We start from the raw sequence: 17,709 nt of genomic DNA, 5'->3' as shown, positions 1-17,709 counted from the left end.
GATGGGTACGAACCCCGCTCGAAGTAAAATTTAAAAAAATGAAAAAGATTGCGGAGCAAAAACTGTAAGACTTCAAAAGAGAGAAATGTTTTTGGTTTTATTTTCTACCCATACAGAGGAGACATATGTTAAAGTTGTTTGAATGTATTGCATCTTGTATCTGAGTATCAAGTATCTCGAGGTCAGGTTGAGTGTCCTCTTTTTTTGGAAATGAAAATATGGTCACCCTAAGATACGTTGTACACTCGCCTGCTGACACCCAAATTCGTAACTGGTGTGTGCGTCTCAATTTGCGAATGCCTGCCTACCCAAACCTAGAGCTCACTGCATGTCACTGCTGCACAGAAAGAACATGCTAACCCAACCAGGAACCTTTCTCTTGAGAATGAGCAGTGTTAACCACTTGGCCGTGCTGCTAGCTATAGTGTAAAACCTCTCAACACTTAAAATGTAAGTATCTCACCTGTAGCACAAAGACTGGAGAACCATCAAGTTCCTCTGTGACTGATCCATAATATTCATTCATGGAGAACACCGGTGCCTCATCGTTCTGATTAACCACTGTTACAACTGCAGCTGCATAATCTTCCCACTTTCCATCTGAGGCAAGAACCAGCAGTTTGTATCTCTTCTGCTGTTCGTAGTCCAGTGGCTGTGCAATGAATATTGTTCCCACCTCTGGCTCTATGTCAAAAACGCCACCTTTGTTGCCAGACGTTATTTGGTAGCGCAACTTGGCATTGGCCCCTGTGACAAGAATTACAAAAATGCATGAAAATATGAAATGACCATTCTGATTTAAATGGTAAACAGTTGCAAGTAAAATAGACGGTGGTGGCATTTTTAAGAGGAAAGATGAAGTAAGAGAATAGCATTCAGTACTGTTATCCCCAGTTGTCAATAGAGCACCTAGATAATCGCTGAACGATGTAGACTTAAAGTATACTTTTTGTCGAACAGGTGAGTGTAACTTCCAGGTTATTACACAGACTAGTTTATTTTTCATAAATCCCTTTCTTGTTTTGATTACTTAATACAATTATAACTTTATGTTCACAGATTTAATCCCACACTAATTTGAAAAAGAAGACCATACAAAAGGGGGAAACATTGCATGAAAAAGAAAAGTGAGATAATGCGCTTCCATGGAATTGTTTTAAAGCGCCTAACAGAGGTTGAGCTTATTGTAGTAAACGTCTGAACTTATCCTCTGTCTGTATGGAGTCCATTCAATCAAAGGGCTTGACATTGGAAGAGATAAAATAATCTCCTGGAATGTACAGTATTTGCTTCCAATCACCCTGTTGGGTTTAAGTAGCTCCAATCCCATGTAAAGACTCTAATCTGTACTATTAACACAAACCAGGCCGACAAAGTGCGCCCAGTCTCCCACTGAGACCTGGCAGGCTTACAGCGGTCTACCCCAGAGTGGAATTTTTAAACAAGATAGATTAAGCATAGAAGTGCAACACTTTAATATTGGAGGTTGGGGTTATTCCACAACTATTCATCATTTGTGATGCAGTTCAGTTTAAGCTGCGCCCCCACTCACCATAAATACTTGATTAACAGACCTAAACGTGTCTGATAAAGGGATTTCAGTCTACTACTATATGGACGGAGGATGAGAAACTCTTTTATTGCTTAAATCCCACCCACCCACTGAGTGGGAGCTTGTCACTCTTTTTGGAACATATGTGCATCAGTGCATTACCAAACCATGAGTGCTTCTAAATCCAGTGCACTAAAATGGTGTCAGCAAAGTGATTTCAGCTGAGTCCAGATTGGATAGGACACCGCATGGGGGCATGGCGAACAAAATGGTAGCAGTTATCCGGTTTCTTCGAATTTCATTTGCAAAAAGTGTCGTCAGTAAAATCTTCTTTGTTCCTCCGTACCTTCATCTTCATCATTAGCACTGACAGTGACAATAGCCAGACCCACATCTGCATCCTCATCTACGGCCACTTCATAGAGTCTCTGAACAAAGGCCGGCTTGTTGTCGTTGACATCGCTGATGAAAACACGAACATATGCCGTGTCTGTACCAAAGGGACAGAATGGCAAAAGAGAATTTGGAAAAGGCACAACACAAATTCAGGCACGGGTTTGACAGACATGTTTATGTGCAGTCTTCTCCCTTTTGTTAAGGGAGAACAGTACAACAATCGTTGTCACACAGAAGAAGTGACACTTGACTTGTTGACAGTGAAATGTGGCACAAAGTTATTGTGAAAGCTGATGCAAAATATATAAACTATTGCTTTTAGGACATTATTGTTTTAACATGGCTAACAAATGATGGCAGTTATTTCGATGACTTTTTAGAAAACTCCAGATAAAAAAAAAAACTTTGTTGGGTAAGTTAAATATGTATAAGTTGACAAATGTTTTTGCCTTATCTGTACCTCGCTCATTACATCCTCATTATGTTGTTGACTATTTTGTTGAAAATAGAGTAAATTATCTCCTCACAAAGACACATGGATGGCATGTTAATTTAAAGGCGCAGGAGAAAGTGATGATGTCGGGGGACTGGGGGCTGTCTTTACGTGTTTTTACACCACCTACCCCTCCACTTATGTATCCCAGGGGTGACGGAGAGAGACAGGTAATGTTTGCAGAGGAGATGAGCCCTTCTGGATGTGGGAGATACGTCGCATAAGACACAACTAAGGCAGATTGCAAATGCTAAACAGGCCAGCCAACCCTAGAGAGAGGGCTTTCCTGTTTCAAAACATCAGACTATACGCATAATACCATCTTCACAAACATTTGCAAATACTCGCTTCAAAATATAAACGTCATATTCACGTCACTCTAGATACAGAGAGAGGATTTATGACTCCCGAAATGCCACTCAGACAGCATTGTAAACAAAACACACTATATGAGATGAAAATTTAGCAGTGGAAATTAGAAACGAGGTGAGAAATTTCTCAGCTGTTTTCACAGGAAGAGGCATGAAGCAGCATAGTCGTGGTGGAGGAATACAATTAAGATTCACAAGGCCCTGGGTGCAAATGAAAGTAGTGCCGTTTTTAAGAATAAGGTCAACCTTGAATTTTAATTTTTGCCATTCAGAGAACTTAGGGCACTCGCAAAAGGGCAGCAGTTAATTCAGAGGTAAATATCTAAAGGGTCTTAGAATTTGAAATATCTGATTATTATTACAGATACTGAACAATGGTGAGCTAAACACAAGCTGAAAGATAAAGCATGTCTCAAGGTCTTGTTTTATGTGAGACAATGTATGACTAATAATCAAAACAAGAATTTATAAGCCATGGATTCTACCCGTCAGCCCTTCTTTCGGATGTCAATGTTGCAAATTATATGATGTGATCGATGTAACCTGTAATAATGTGTCCGAAAGAAAAAAAACAAAAAAACAATAAAACAAAGATTTAAATAAATGAAACTAGGTACAGTTATGCTCAGAATAACATCAGTGAGTTTAAAATCAGTTAGTAAATTTTAAAATCTGTATGCCTTTCATTTTCAGTAACACAAATGCATTTGGAAGAATCCACTTCAACCAAACGATGAATAAATCCAATTTCTTGTTTCTGAATAAGTGACAAACAAAAGGAACATTAGTCTGTTTCTAAAATCTATGAGTGTTTTTTTCTTTACAATGTACAACTTTGTTTACTATATAATCAGAAAACCTTACAATTTATCTTTTCTTTTCTTACTCAATTAACTTTTATTTAATGAGGGGGGGATTACATACTGAAAAATGAGAATTTGTAGATGATGCCCATTCCATTGTGAAATAATTTAAGATGGGTGGCATAAACGTCACACCCAGCCAATGCCTTTGTTTTCCCAGCCGGGTCACACTTGACAAGAGAGATGAGTGTAGTCTTCACTTTAGTCTGTAATTTTGTTGAGGAACCTTTAAGTCTATAAATCTACCATACCTGTTCATATCAATAATGCCCCGGCTCTACTAGGTGGAATATCAAGAAAAAACTAGATAGACAGCTTGGATACATGGTTGTCATATTGGATACGGCAAATTCCCATAAAAGTCAGATAAGATAGAGCTGGACAGGAAATGGTGTTAATTACCTGAGTTTGGTTGTTTGTTTTTGCCAGGCCGAGCTGATTCTTGGCCATCCACTGACTGGACTTCCAACAAATAGGAGCCGCGGGCCTCGCGGTCAAAAATGGCCTCGGTGTAGATGATCCCAAGTTTGGGTTCTATTTGGAACAAAAGGTGGTCACCACTGCTGTCGCTTAGCAGAGAGTAAGTGATCTGTGGATTACAAGGAATGAGGCGATTAACGCAATTCTGATTTTGATAAATAAATCTATATGAAGCATCCTGTTCTCTTTTTTAAATAAGACAAATAATAGCTAAACTTTTTTTTCTTTAGCTTCTGATTCCAAAACTAGTTATGCACCAATTTGTTGTGTATTTGTAATACAATTTGTCAATTAGACGTTTCTATGGTTTCAGAGTCATGACGACCCTGTGTGGGAAACCAGAACTATGATGTGGCCCGTGACAAAAATGAGTTTGACACCACGGATCTAGCCTGAACCTTTGCCATTCATCTCCAACTCTTTACTGGTCCGTCAATCAACCACAGCAGGTTTCCTCACTCCTGGTCTTTGAGTGCCAGAGTCCTAGATGTTTCCGTCATCCAACACAGCTGATTCTAAAGATCAGGATCGTCATCAGGCTTCTGCAGAGCTTGCTGATGACCTGATTATATGAATCACCTGTGTTGGAGGACGAAAACATCTAAAACCTGCAGGACTCTCTCTCTCGTGGACCAGGAGTGAGGATGCCTGATCAACAGCAAACTTTCAAGCTTGTTTCATCTTTATCTTCACAACAATTCTTATGATTGATTCATATCAACACCATTACAGATATATATCATCTTGTGTTTTTCATTTTTAGATTTATTTTACCCACAAAACTTGAGCAAATAGTGACGTAGACAAGTACAAACCTCTCCATTATGACCCAAGTCTTTGTCATGAGCTGACACCTGGAGAACTGAGGTTCCTATTTGGGCTCCCTCTGTTACTGATGCTTCGTAGATGGATGATGTAAAAAATGGCACGTTGTCATTCACATCTTGGGAGAGAAGTGACAATACGGTAATTGCAGCTCATTTTCACAAAGTAATTAAGTGCTATAGTTCCAGCAATCATGTTTGCCTTTCAGATATTCTGGGAGTGACATTTCTCCATGTATGCCATGTAATGTAAACATATTAATTATAGCGAAATGGTATTTTACATTTTATATTTTACTTTTTTTATACTTATTGAATAAAATAGGAGGTGAAATTATGACATGTTTTTGGACAATTTGTTAACTCTTGCATGTGTGTTCTAGAAAGACAGCAAGCGTGGGTCTGCGGGCGATTATGGTGCGCGTATTGATGTATTTGTTAGAGATGCCAATATTTTTGGGGACATTTTCCTTCAACTGAAAAATATATGGTGTCTTTATATTTAGATTTTCAGGTGGATCCAAAGATTAATGTTAGGTGTTTTATCAGAGATTTAGTTGCAAATAAAAAAGCATAATTGGCAGGTCAGTGGTGTTGCAAAAGCTACAGCTATTTTCTTAAAGAAGAAAAAGGCAGCAGTGCTTAGGTGTAGAAGACTAGAGGGAATTTATGCCACGGTCACTGAGTTTCATCATTGAAGGATTTGCGTAGGTACAGACTGCATTCATTCTGAGATCAGAACATAGCTACTTCCAGATGAAGTTACGTTAATCGGCTCAATTAAATAGGCTCTTTGTAACACACAATTAAATAAGACGAGATAAATAAATAAAAACACTGAAAAAGCAGCAAAAACCACTGAAAGTCTTTTGTGACCTTACATAAGGCTCTTGAGAATATCTATTTAATTGTTTCTCTGACCTGTTAGTTTTAGTTAGTTTCCGATCTATAGCAGTTACCTTGGCAGGTCAATAGGGGCTGCCTTTTCTTAAGCAACAAATAGTCTGCTAACAACATTAATCGCTAAAACATTTGAAAATGGTTTCTATTGCTTCATCTGGTTTAAAGCTGCTTTATGTAGGATTTTGCCCAAAAATATCTTTACAATAGCCTTTTTATTTGACCATTTAAGACTCAAACATCAAATTAGCAGATTTACAGTTTAGCTGTTTTCAAAATGGTACTCCAGCAAGCCTTTGGCCAATAGTTTTCAGACTGGATTTGGGTTAAAATTTCCCGGACCTCTGTCTGCAGATATGACGTCATGTGTTTTTACGCGTTAGCTCATTGTCTTGCTGAGTCACAACGAGGAGTCTTCACTTCACTGTAATAGATTCTACATTTGCTTAGAATAAATCACCAACTAGCATGGCCCAGACACCCACGATTACTAAACGACAGGCTAAAAAAAAGAAAAACTATGCCACAAAATATTGAAACTTGATCGTGACTGCAAGAACTAGAGCAGGGGTGGGCAAACTCGGTCCTCGGGTGCCGGAGTCTTGCAGGTTTCCCTCCTCCAACACAGGTGAGGATCGCTGTAAAATTCCTTCCTATTGACTTCCAAATTCATGTATGCATTCTCATTTGCATCCACATATTATCAACTGTGTATTTGTTATTCCAAAAGTCAGCTTCCAATAACTGTTGAGACTGAACAAAAAAGGTTGGATAATGGAGAGTGCATTGCTTGTTTAGCCCTGTTGAACAATGAAAAGATTGCATTTAGCATTAGCTAAAGTAGATTGACTAGCGATTATATTTGGCATATATAATTAGCATCCCAGTTTTTAATTATGAAAAATCTGGTCACCCTAAGATAGCCAAAGCTCGTAGCTAGCTAGCTTGTGTTTTGATGAGGCGCAAAATGCCATTTTTGACTTGCAAACTGTGATGCAAAAGTGCTTATTTTGAGCCTTGCCTCTCCCAAATCTGTTGACGCAGCAAACTACTCCCTTTCATCCGTTTCATGTATTCAGGATCATCCACTCCCTTTTCACGTACATAAGACCCTCGCCTCCATTAAAGGTACAAGTCCTTGGTCTATGTCTGTAGTTAGTGAGCTATATTTGTTTCTTCTTTCAACAGGAGGAATACAATAAGTGAACATCTATTCAGAAATGTTTTTATGAAACTACAGTATGTTATAGCTAGATTAGAACAAACAGCCATACCTGTGATATTCACATAAACTGTGGTGAAAGCTGCAAGAGGCACTGCAGCCACATTCTGTGCTCGCACTCGAAGAGAGAAAAAGGGAGTCGTTTCATAGTCGAGAGGCTCAGAAACCAGAATGGAAGCAGAGCCATCTTCCCGATTGGGGGAAAGGTAGAAACGAACTGGCATGTTCGTTTCCGGGACCATTCCATCTTCCAGATTGTAAGTCACCCTTGGGTCACCAAGCTGAGAAGTTGCCTTGATTGTCTGAATAGAGTCCAAAGACAGAAGAGTCAGCCTTAATGTTAACATAACAGGAGCTTGATGGAAAATCATGGTAAACGTCCCTATAGCTTACGTACAGTATTATATTGTATTGCTGTCATGTTCTTGGTTTCAACCATTAATAATAGTAAATGAGTTAAATATACAGTGGTACCTTGAGATAAGTGTTAATTCATTTCGTGACCGCTCTTGTTACTTTAAAATAATTTATTCCAGCCTCACCAAAGTGTGTTTTTTTTAAATGAGGACAATGGCACTCATTATTTATACTAAATATAAGTAACAACATAATTAAATAGCAAGTAGATATTTAAACAGTTTATGCAGCATGATTAATTCATTGTAGCATTTTCTGCTGTGTGACCTTACCACCGGGGGGGGCAGTTTCGTGCAAAGGGGGAAAAAAAACACTTGTATGTCACTGCACCACTATAATCCATTGTTTTCATTATCAATGACAGTGTTTGTTTTTTTAATACTGTCTATATAGCAAAGCACTGTGAGATAACAAATTACAGGAATCGCCTTAAAAAAAACAAAGAAAAAAAATTAATGCCTGTTCTAATTCTAAGCATTGACGTGGTTTAGTACTTGTGGTTTTGTTTAATAAAACAAAAAACAAATGTGCTGCCCCTGGGAGCAAACCACATTTACTGTAACAAGCTGTGTTGTTAAGTAAACTGTGAAGTAGAGTTACTAAAAAGTGAGGCATACTAATGAGAATTCAAATTTTTAGTAGAGCACCTTGAAGGTGTAATTAGTAACAATAAAATACATATTTCTAAATTGACTACTACATCGTACACTGTATGTAGTTGTGTTGAATTTGCTCAGTGTTATTATGATGAATCTACACATCATTATGTTGAATTGATTAATCATTATGTTGAATTGACCTGACATTGTCAGATCTAATTTACCTATCGTCATTATATTGAATTTATTAAACACCATTATGTAGACTTTATTTAACACTGTTTTGTTCCATTTACTAAAATGTCCTTGTTTTTTGTTTAGCGCATTTCTCCCTATATTAAGGCATGATCAACGCCTACTAGGCAAGGGCAAAGCAAAGGGGTTTTATTTCCATGGCACATTTCTTATACACGGCAATGTTACCCAAGTAAAGACACAACACCTACAAGTATCAACAAACACAACAATATTACATATACATATAATATTCAGAAGCAAAGCAGAGAAAACAAAAGTAAAATTACTAAAAGAACGTTCATTGACAACTTTAATACACATAAACAGAAAGCTTTAAAAAAAAAACATTTAAGAGTAAAGTAAAGAAATATGACTAGTTTTCTAAAATAATTAAAAGGGCTAAATATATTATTTAAAAATGTTTAGAAGACCAAAAGTGTAGGGAAAAAAGTAAAGTTTTTAACCTGGATTTAAAAGCATTTTCACTCAGAACTGACTTCATTTCTGCTGGCATTTTATTTCATTTGTGTGAAGCATAATAGCTAAGGTTTGCTTCACAATGACTTTGCATTCACCTACTGATGGCACAGCATCAGGAACAACTGGGGGTTTTAGTATCTTGCTCAAGCACACTTCAACATGGTCACAAGGGTCAGGGATCAAACCCACAGCCACTGGATTGGGGCACGACCACTCTAGCAGTGAGCCATGCCACCCCCTTAGCAATCACTTATGTTAAATATACTTAAATATAAATGACACAATCAGTTTTCATGTCAGGCCAATTAGTTAATTCCATAAAAATCAATACATGTTATTCACTTTTCATTTATTTCAAATAACAGGCAAGACATGTGCCAAATATGTCAAACACAGGCTCGACCTGCTTTGTGCTAAACACTGGCCTAAAGTGCTGTATGTCTACATTTGTAGCTGTCTGACTATTTGTCCATTTGCAGCTTTAGCCATGTAAAAATGAGCCACAAATGTACACGCAAAAACTAAGCGCAGCACTGAGATGTTGGGGAACAAGGACTCAACATAGCGCAAATCCATTACAAGTATAAACTGCTGTTTAGGACAAACTGTATTTGCTGAACATGCTGTAACTCAAAATTGCATTTAGGAAAATAATAATGTAATTAAAAAATGTGTAATACTAATCATGCATTTGGTTCAGTCATGTGGGCCATTCTCTTGCTGAGTGTTACTGAGCAGTGCACATGCATCAAGTGGACAGAAAAGGCGCTGAGACAAATTTAATTTATTTAAAAGACTGTGTCAACTGAATTTTATTAAACATAACAATATTGAATATTCCCAATACTTTTATTATACGTAGCAGCAGTCTCCCATTGGTGTACGGAATTTGTGTGTGATTAGGTGAATGTGAGGCTTTGAGCACTATATGGTGTAGATGAAGATAAGTGCAGTTCCTTTTACCATTTATTTACCATTATTTAGATGTAATGCAACACACATTATCATCACTAAACTTGGATGTATTGTCAACATAAATACATTAAACAAGAACTACAACATCAAATTGTCCTTTTTTTGAGTGCAGGCTTTTTGCTGCACCTGTTGTGAAACAACAACAAAAAAAACTCATCAACCTAATTTTAGCCAATTTCAAATGGGTAACTGTGCAATTACAGGATGTAAACGGCAATGGTGGTTAGGAGAAAGAAGAAATAACCACAGGTAACTTTCGGTTATCCACCGCCAAGTTAGACAATGTGGATGAATAAACAGAGCAGTACTGGTTCTGTGAAATCATGTTTAGCACTCTTACTGGTTTTATTTTGACGGATCTGTATTTTCTGTATTTGTTCCACTGTCTTTGCTTAGTAGGAGTCGTAGAAAAAGGGAATTTAGTTCAAGTCAATCGGTGCAGTCACTTTGAGATACAACTGTAAAGGAACTATAAGGACAACAAAATGTACAGAATTAGTGTTCATGCAGACGAAACATTTAGCGCATACGTTTCATAAAATAAGAGTAAAACAAAGTAGACTTTTACAGAGATGTAATTACAAAAAAAATGCAATGAGTCTGCTGACACATTTTGCACTGAGTAGCATCATCCATCAGAAACGCATTTACAAAACACAGCATTAGTTGTTTTCAGCATTTTGGTGACAGCTTATCAGCGTGAAATATAGTGAGGAGCAAACGTAGAGTTGTTAGCTGAACAGCTGCAGGCGCCAAGCAACGGCATCCTTTCACAGAAGTAATCAACTCTTCGCTGTGTGATGAAATTGTGATACTCATATTGTGTGTATCACAAAATCAGATTATGGGTCCTCAAAGAACAATGAAATTGGTGCCATTATTGATTGACATAATCAAAACAAGAGTTGGTTTTGATCCCGGTAGAATTCAGGAAATTGTTGAATTAAAGTGGAATTATGTTTACCCCCAGGAACCACGTGTCATCGAATCAAACAGCACTTCAAATCACATGAGGATGAAGTCTTAAACTTCAGATTCCAAACAAATGCCAAGTCATTTTGTCTTTGGTCAGTCAATTTATGTCACAGGCTAGTTCAAATCAAATCAAGTCCCAAGCTAAATCATCTTATTATTGCAGAGAATATCTGCAGGAAAATGAAAAGACCAATGAAGCCACATAATTATGTTATTGACTATATCTAACCTGTATGGACTGCACAACTTCAAAAGTCATCATGTACTGTAGTGTAACATCTGAGTGTCACAACTTCAGCTTGTTTTTCCACACCGCCAAAATAACCTGACAGCAACATATGTCCGTTTGCAGAATACCTCAGTGATATCTTTTACAAAATGTTGCATTTGCAAAATATACATAAAATATGGAAGGGTCGTCTGCAAAGCAAGCACGATATTGCCTCATAATGATTCAATTATCTTGAACTGAGTACACACTTTTTGTATGAGAGAGTGTTTAAACTGTAGTTTTTATCAATTAATTTAATTGATACTGTATATTTGTTAATTTTTAAAGGGCAGTGTGTATTATTTAATACAATGTAGTGGTGAACTAGTAATTCATTCATTAAAAAAAAAACACAATTAATTTCAATAATGTGAAAAAAATATATATGTTCTATCAAATCAACTTACATACAAAAAAAATAATAATAATTGCAGGTTTACTAATCACTAATAATGTTACATATGTCGCCGCGCCTTACAGTAGGCTGACATGTTTCGCAGCAATCTTTTTTCTACAGACACCCGAAGGAAAATAACTTTGCCAACATAGTTAACCACTTGCTGCAACTGCTCGTGTCGAACCCCATGGATCGACTACCACTTAACTTGCACAGCTGCGACCTAGTCGTCGCTGAGTCCCATGATTCGGGCTCCCAAAGCTTGCCTCCGTCTGCTTAGCTCTTGTTAGCTTTTGCTATGTTCTCTCGCTATCTGCTCTTGTTCGCCGTTTCAGTGAGTTCTTGCTCGCCGCCCACGCTAGCTGCTGCTAGCCAGGCTGCTCACTCGATCACTCCGAATTATAATTGGTAGTAATTGGTGGTAGCTTGCAAAGTGTGGTTTGTCTGAGGTGCTGTAGTTAGTGCAAGTGCTTCCAATTTCTTGCATTCTATTAGTTCACCTAGATGGCACAAAATCCTACACACTCTACCTTTAAAAACGCATTCATATCATATAGCTTTTATCTGAATTGTACCCTATTTTAGAACCATTACTACTTTGTTTACGCAGTTGCTAATTCACCATTTCTAACCATATTTTCATCCATCATTATCATCTATTATCAAGGTGTGTCATGTGTGGAGTCAATGCCTGAACGTCGGCTACCCTGAACTTTGGATTATATTAAGCTAACATTAGCTAACTATTGACGAACTTTAAGAACAGGCTCGGAAGGTTTGCAGATATTTACAGGACAGAATGGGCCTTCAAATAATATTATTATTATTAATAATAATAATAATAATAATAATAATATTAATAATAATAATAATAATAATAGACAGTGTTCACTGTTATAGGCTAGCTGCCAGTTACCTTTGATGAACACATGTTGTGTATTTGACTTTATTTTTTGTGTCAGTTTAAATCACACTTTGATATCCGTCTAATATGAGAAGATTCTTCAAAGCAAAGGGTTTGACTAATTGACAGGCTAGTCTTCCAGTCATGACATGGCATTTTCACCAAATTAACACTGTATTTTTAGCTCAAACCTAGCATAAAATAAGTGTGAATCAAGGTTGTCAAGTGATCATGTCACAAGTTAAGTCAGGTGCAGAGTCAGTAACACCCAAGTTCAAGTTAAGTCTCAGGTCTTTTCGTTTGGGGCTGGTCAAATCACAAGTCATCAAAACAGTGGCCCCGGTCGAATCACAATGACTCGAGTCCCCTATTTAGACACATACATCTTAAGGAAAGAGACAGGAAATGCTTATTTGACACAAAAAAGATCAAGCCAGTTGACGCTATCATTTGAAAACCAGAAAAGGACTGATTGTAGCTGGGTTTTTGTTTTGGTTGTTTTGAAAGCGTGTGAATTAACATTTTTTACTTTTCAGGTGTATAAGTGAGTTAGCACTGACATTTTTAAATCTCAAGGAGAAGAAAAACATGTGCTTATTCTATTAAGTGAATGAAAATGTAGTTTGATAAACTGTCAGAGTTATGGAAAAAATTACAAGTGGAGCCCCAGATAAAAATAAATAAATAAATAAATAAACAAACAAACAAACAAACGTGTGTAGCCTAATATTTAGATCGGCTGAATCGATGTAGGTTTCCTTATGCAAACAAAATTATTGACCTACTATGTGATCTATAGTCTTAGAGCACATATGCTCTCATAATCCATCTTTTCAGGGTGCCTCAGTATACTTTCAAGGATGACACACAACACCACCAATGACTATCCAGTTAATTGTAAATCAGTTTACAGTAAAAGCTTCATCATATAGTCTGCCTTTACTCAGAGTACAAAGGCATTCAGTAGATGTGACCTCCACCAAGGCCGGACTTTTAACACAAATGCCTTCTTTATCCATCAGTTTCTAATTAGCAGGCTACTCCATTTTTCATAGAAGCTGATGTAAGACATTCGAAATGGACTGGTGGGTACTGCATCTTTTTCTTTCCGTTCTTCTTTTTTCTTTTTAATTCTGAATGATCGATAGTGGCACAGAACAACAACAAAGCATTCATGTGTAGTCAATTGCATTATTGTCAATGGATTGTTTCCCGTAGAATAAAATAAGCTCTATTACCACTATTGGTGTGTCTCTGGCCGTGTTTTCAGGGATGATGACACTGTAGCTCTCCTCTTCCCACTGTGGAGGTTGATTCTTTACGTTGGTAATGGTGACGGCCAGCTCCACAGAGGTGCTCTTGTTCCCTCCATCAGTTGCGCTGATGTCCCGTGTGATATAGCTCCTCTGATTTCAACAGTGACACAAGACAAAGGTCAATGTCAGTAAGGGCTGTCTATGAGATATAGAGAGCTGGCTGATCGATATTTTTGATGAGTGAATATATATTTGGAATATAATCAAAGCATGTGATATTCCCAGTTGTCTTTTGTTTTCATGTCTGCAATTATGGCTGTTGGACCAAAGTTGTTATTTTTGCCATGCACCAAAATAGCAACAACATTATTAACAATCTACATGAAGAGTTTGATTAATGAGTCTCATTATTTGTAAAATACATACATTTATATATTAATATGTTAATTAAATTATTCAAATAGTAAATTAGCATCCATATACATATATATGTAGTGTAATTACTCATATATAATTAAAGCTATACATGAATGCTCTTTATAACCCCGAAGGTTCGCTTTACAGTGAATTTGACACAAATATTATTGTAAAATATGAATCAATGGGAGTTGTAGTTTATTTAAAATTTCTACCTCAACCAGAATCTAGGAAGTCCTACAAAGAAATGATTTAAATGCACTTAATTAGGCACAACAACAAGAGAAGCAATAATGTGGGCTGTGCAAAAGCTGATTAAGCTGTAACTCAGGTGGCAACTTTATTGCCGTTATTATTCTATAATTGAACTACTTGGCTCATTCTAATCACCTATTCATCCAAGTGGACACTGCATCTCCAAATTAGCTCAACACCTCATTGGAGCATTTTGTTATCTTTCTCCTTAACATGTGACATCAACGTTGCATACAAGAATAAAACTAGGGTACAACTACGGTACTAACAACCATTCAGTCCCTTGTTAGGTGTTTTCTTTCTTTTTCACAGAAAATGCAGGCATGTCTCATAGGAGGAATAAATTGTTAACTCTGGATATGTCAAAACATCAGCTGCAGTATGTTCTCAATGCAAATGAGGCCCCAGCACTTCTGTCATTGCATTACTAGATTATTGTAGTCTGATATAAAGGATTCTCACATCCAAATTACATTTTCTCTTCCAGTGGAAATTCCATTTGTATTCTTCAGCCAACACAATTATTCAGTGTAGCTTAAGAAAAAAATATTGTTATCCGTTTTGTCCATTGTGGATACAGCAGCTGTTGCTTTAAAAGCATGTGAATGGCTCACTTTCGATTGTTCATGGCTAACCAAGTCTTAAAATTGAATTTGTATCAAACATTTCAGATTAAAAGCAGAACATATTCATAAAAGCTCTGCTCAATGTAACCTTTGCTATCTTTTTCCATTCTTCCTCTCAACAATGTGTGAAAGCGCATACCTTTACTGTCTCTGGCATATGAATAAGTGCTGCAGTTCAATGTCAATACATTCCCAATGGGAACTGTGTAGTGATGTGAATATGTACCATAGTATTTGTTTTCTGCAAACTGAGGCTATGTGAAGGAAATACAAATGAATAATGCCCCAGACCAGACATAACAATTCATTAATAGGGGCTTTTAAAACAGATATTGTGCCATGATCCAAATATCATCTCAAGCTATCATTAAATGTGCAACAGCTTTGCCCCGTGTAGGTTTAGGCTTTCAATTTAACATAAAGTCAGTGAAATAAATAATCAGACATTTTTGACATCCATGCGCTAAAAAGTATGTTGAATAATACACAGCTCTGAGTGCTCTCACCAGTTTCTGGCCGAAGAACAGCTGCATATTTGAATAAATAAGGCATTTAAATACAAAGTTGTAAAAAAAAGGGAGAAAATGTGCGATGCAGCTATGAAAAATGCACAGCTTGACTTTCTGACATTTACAGTCGACAAAAGGGTGCAGTCGACCTCAGAAGGGCCCTTGGATGAGAGACGTGTACTATGCATACAAGCTTGGCTGCCCTTGCTTCAAGTTCAACCCTTGGATCTTCAGGCGCATGGTTGATCAATATTATAATTAGAGGTGCCAGTCAATTACATTTTTTAATCGTAGTTAATCACATGACTTTAATAATTAACTCACAATTAATTGCAAATTAATCACACATTTTATATCTCAATTTATATCTCAATTTATATCTCAATTTATATCTCAATTTATATCTCAATTTATATCTCAATTTATAATAAAGTGTACAATATTTTCTTTCAAATTTTTCATACTCTTGTTAACATAAAAGTGGGAAGAAATGTTCATTTAATAGATATATGGTTGTATTTTTTAGTCATTGAATCAGTAATTTCATAAAAAATCATTGTTTTTAAATTAAAAATAGGTACTGTACTGTAAAAAAAAAACGAGTGTGACATTGATTTGTGTTGGTCATTTTTCTGTGCCTACATGGCATAATTGCGTAAGGAAGACAATGGTGACAGCTCAGTGCATTTTTCATTTCATATTAAGAGCTAACTAGTTTTTAACATGAAGTAACTTGTGAAATTCTGCACATTTTAAAAACTGTAAAATACAACTTGCGCTAACATTCTGCCCCTTAAACATTGTGTGTTTCAGCTCTAGTGTAATACAGTGCATTACTAGTGGGTAATTTTAACACGTCGTTAATCGAGCGTTACATTTTTAAAAAAACATTTTAAAAAAAGTTAACACGATATTAACGCGATAATTTTGACTCCCTTAATTAGAATTAACCTTTGAAAAAGGAATACAGTCAACCCTTGCTGATTCTCGAATCACCATTCACTGACTTTTTTTTCTAGCTCATAACTCAAACTATTCATTGACTAGTACGCCTTTTCGCACGTATCAACCTTAAGTACCAGAAGAAGATTATATCTAATAGTTGAGGAGGACGCAAACCTTCCGGATAAGTTTTATTTTTCCTGAGTGACTGTAAGGTGTGAATTTGCTATACTTAGCACATCAAATGAATAAACTAAATTATTACAGCTAATGGGCTACAAATGAAAAATTAATTGTCTCTCACAGATAGCTATTAGTAGTGTTAATCTCGTCAACAAAAATTATTTCATCACGCATTTTTCACCGGACTAAAACTGGACTATACTAGACTAGACTAAAATCTTCATTAATAAACAATTACAACTAGGACTAAATCAGTAAGTATTTTCGTCGACTAATAAAGACGAGATAAAAATGTACTTCACTTAATAAAAAGTGGACTAAAATCTATGGACATTTTAGTTCATGAACAAAAACGAGACGAAAATGATATGATTTTGTAAAATCTTGTCTGCTAATCTGTCATGTGACACACCCCCTTTCAAATCTACAACTAGCGAGCATGCACAAACTAATGGGACAAACAGAAGGTGGTTTCACAATGAAAGGTTAAAAAAATATATGTAGTTATAGTAACGTAACATTAATCCAACGGCTGTAACATTCCAACAATAATGTTAAACTGACCACTAACTAATGCTAACTAACTTACTTGCTTGTAGCATGGGGCCATAGTAGCCACTGTAATTGTGTGTCAAGTTGTTTTTCATTAAGAAAATGAGATAAATTTTTATGTGAAATAGTTTTAGCTCTGAAATGTTCAACATAATCTTATGGAGCGAAAAAAAAAAATACAGTGGTTAAATGATTGTCCTGACTAAAACTCGACGAATAAAATAATGTTTTCTTGGACTAAAATAAAGACTAAAATGCTAGATTTATAGTCGACTAAAAATGGACTAATTAAAAACGGGATGAGGTTGACTAACTATGATAAAAACTAACAAGCGTGATTGAGACTGGACTAAAACAGACTAAATTTTTAAATGGTGGATAAAATTAACACTAGCTATTAGCTTACTAATCAATGTTTTGGCTATTGAGGATGATTAGCTCAGTAAGGCAATGTGTTCCGTCTAAAACGATACGCCTGTTTAAGTGTGATTGTACCTGTTGCAGAAAGCAATCATTTGTGAATTGAAACATAACAGGAATACTTATATCAAATTTCGTCATTGGTTGAGAAGAATATCAAAATTTTCATCCAGCGTTTGGCCTCTGTACACGT

General features: G+C 36.4%; 1 protein-coding gene across 2 annotated transcripts in view; it reads right to left on the bottom strand.

Moving 5' to 3' along the window:
- Positions 1 to 17,709, bottom strand: part of LOC147175930 (neural-cadherin-like) — a 138,872-nt gene that overhangs the window by 49,090 nt on the left and 72,073 nt on the right. For both annotated transcript variants that reach the window (XM_086073599.1, XM_086073600.1), the window contains 6 exons: positions 13,595 to 13,762; positions 7,154 to 7,403; positions 4,971 to 5,098; positions 4,078 to 4,264; positions 1,899 to 2,042; positions 464 to 747 (listed from right to left, as the gene is read on the bottom strand). In XM_086073599.1, coding sequence (XP_085929725.1) covers positions 464 to 747; positions 1,899 to 2,042; positions 4,078 to 4,264; positions 4,971 to 5,098; positions 7,154 to 7,403; positions 13,595 to 13,762 — 1,161 coding nt within the window. The remainder of the gene's footprint in view (positions 1 to 463; positions 748 to 1,898; positions 2,043 to 4,077; positions 4,265 to 4,970; positions 5,099 to 7,153; positions 7,404 to 13,594; positions 13,763 to 17,709) is intronic.

The sequence above is a fragment of the Leptonotus elevatus genome, chromosome 4 (genome assembly GCF_054856555.1).
Source record: "Leptonotus elevatus isolate MCC_2025b chromosome 4, RoL_Lele_1.0, whole genome shotgun sequence".
NCBI classification, from domain to species: domain Eukaryota; kingdom Metazoa; phylum Chordata; class Actinopteri; order Syngnathiformes; family Syngnathidae; genus Leptonotus; species Leptonotus elevatus.
The sequence above is the reverse complement of the archived record's forward strand: the minus strand, read 5'-3'. Positions and strand labels throughout refer to the sequence as shown.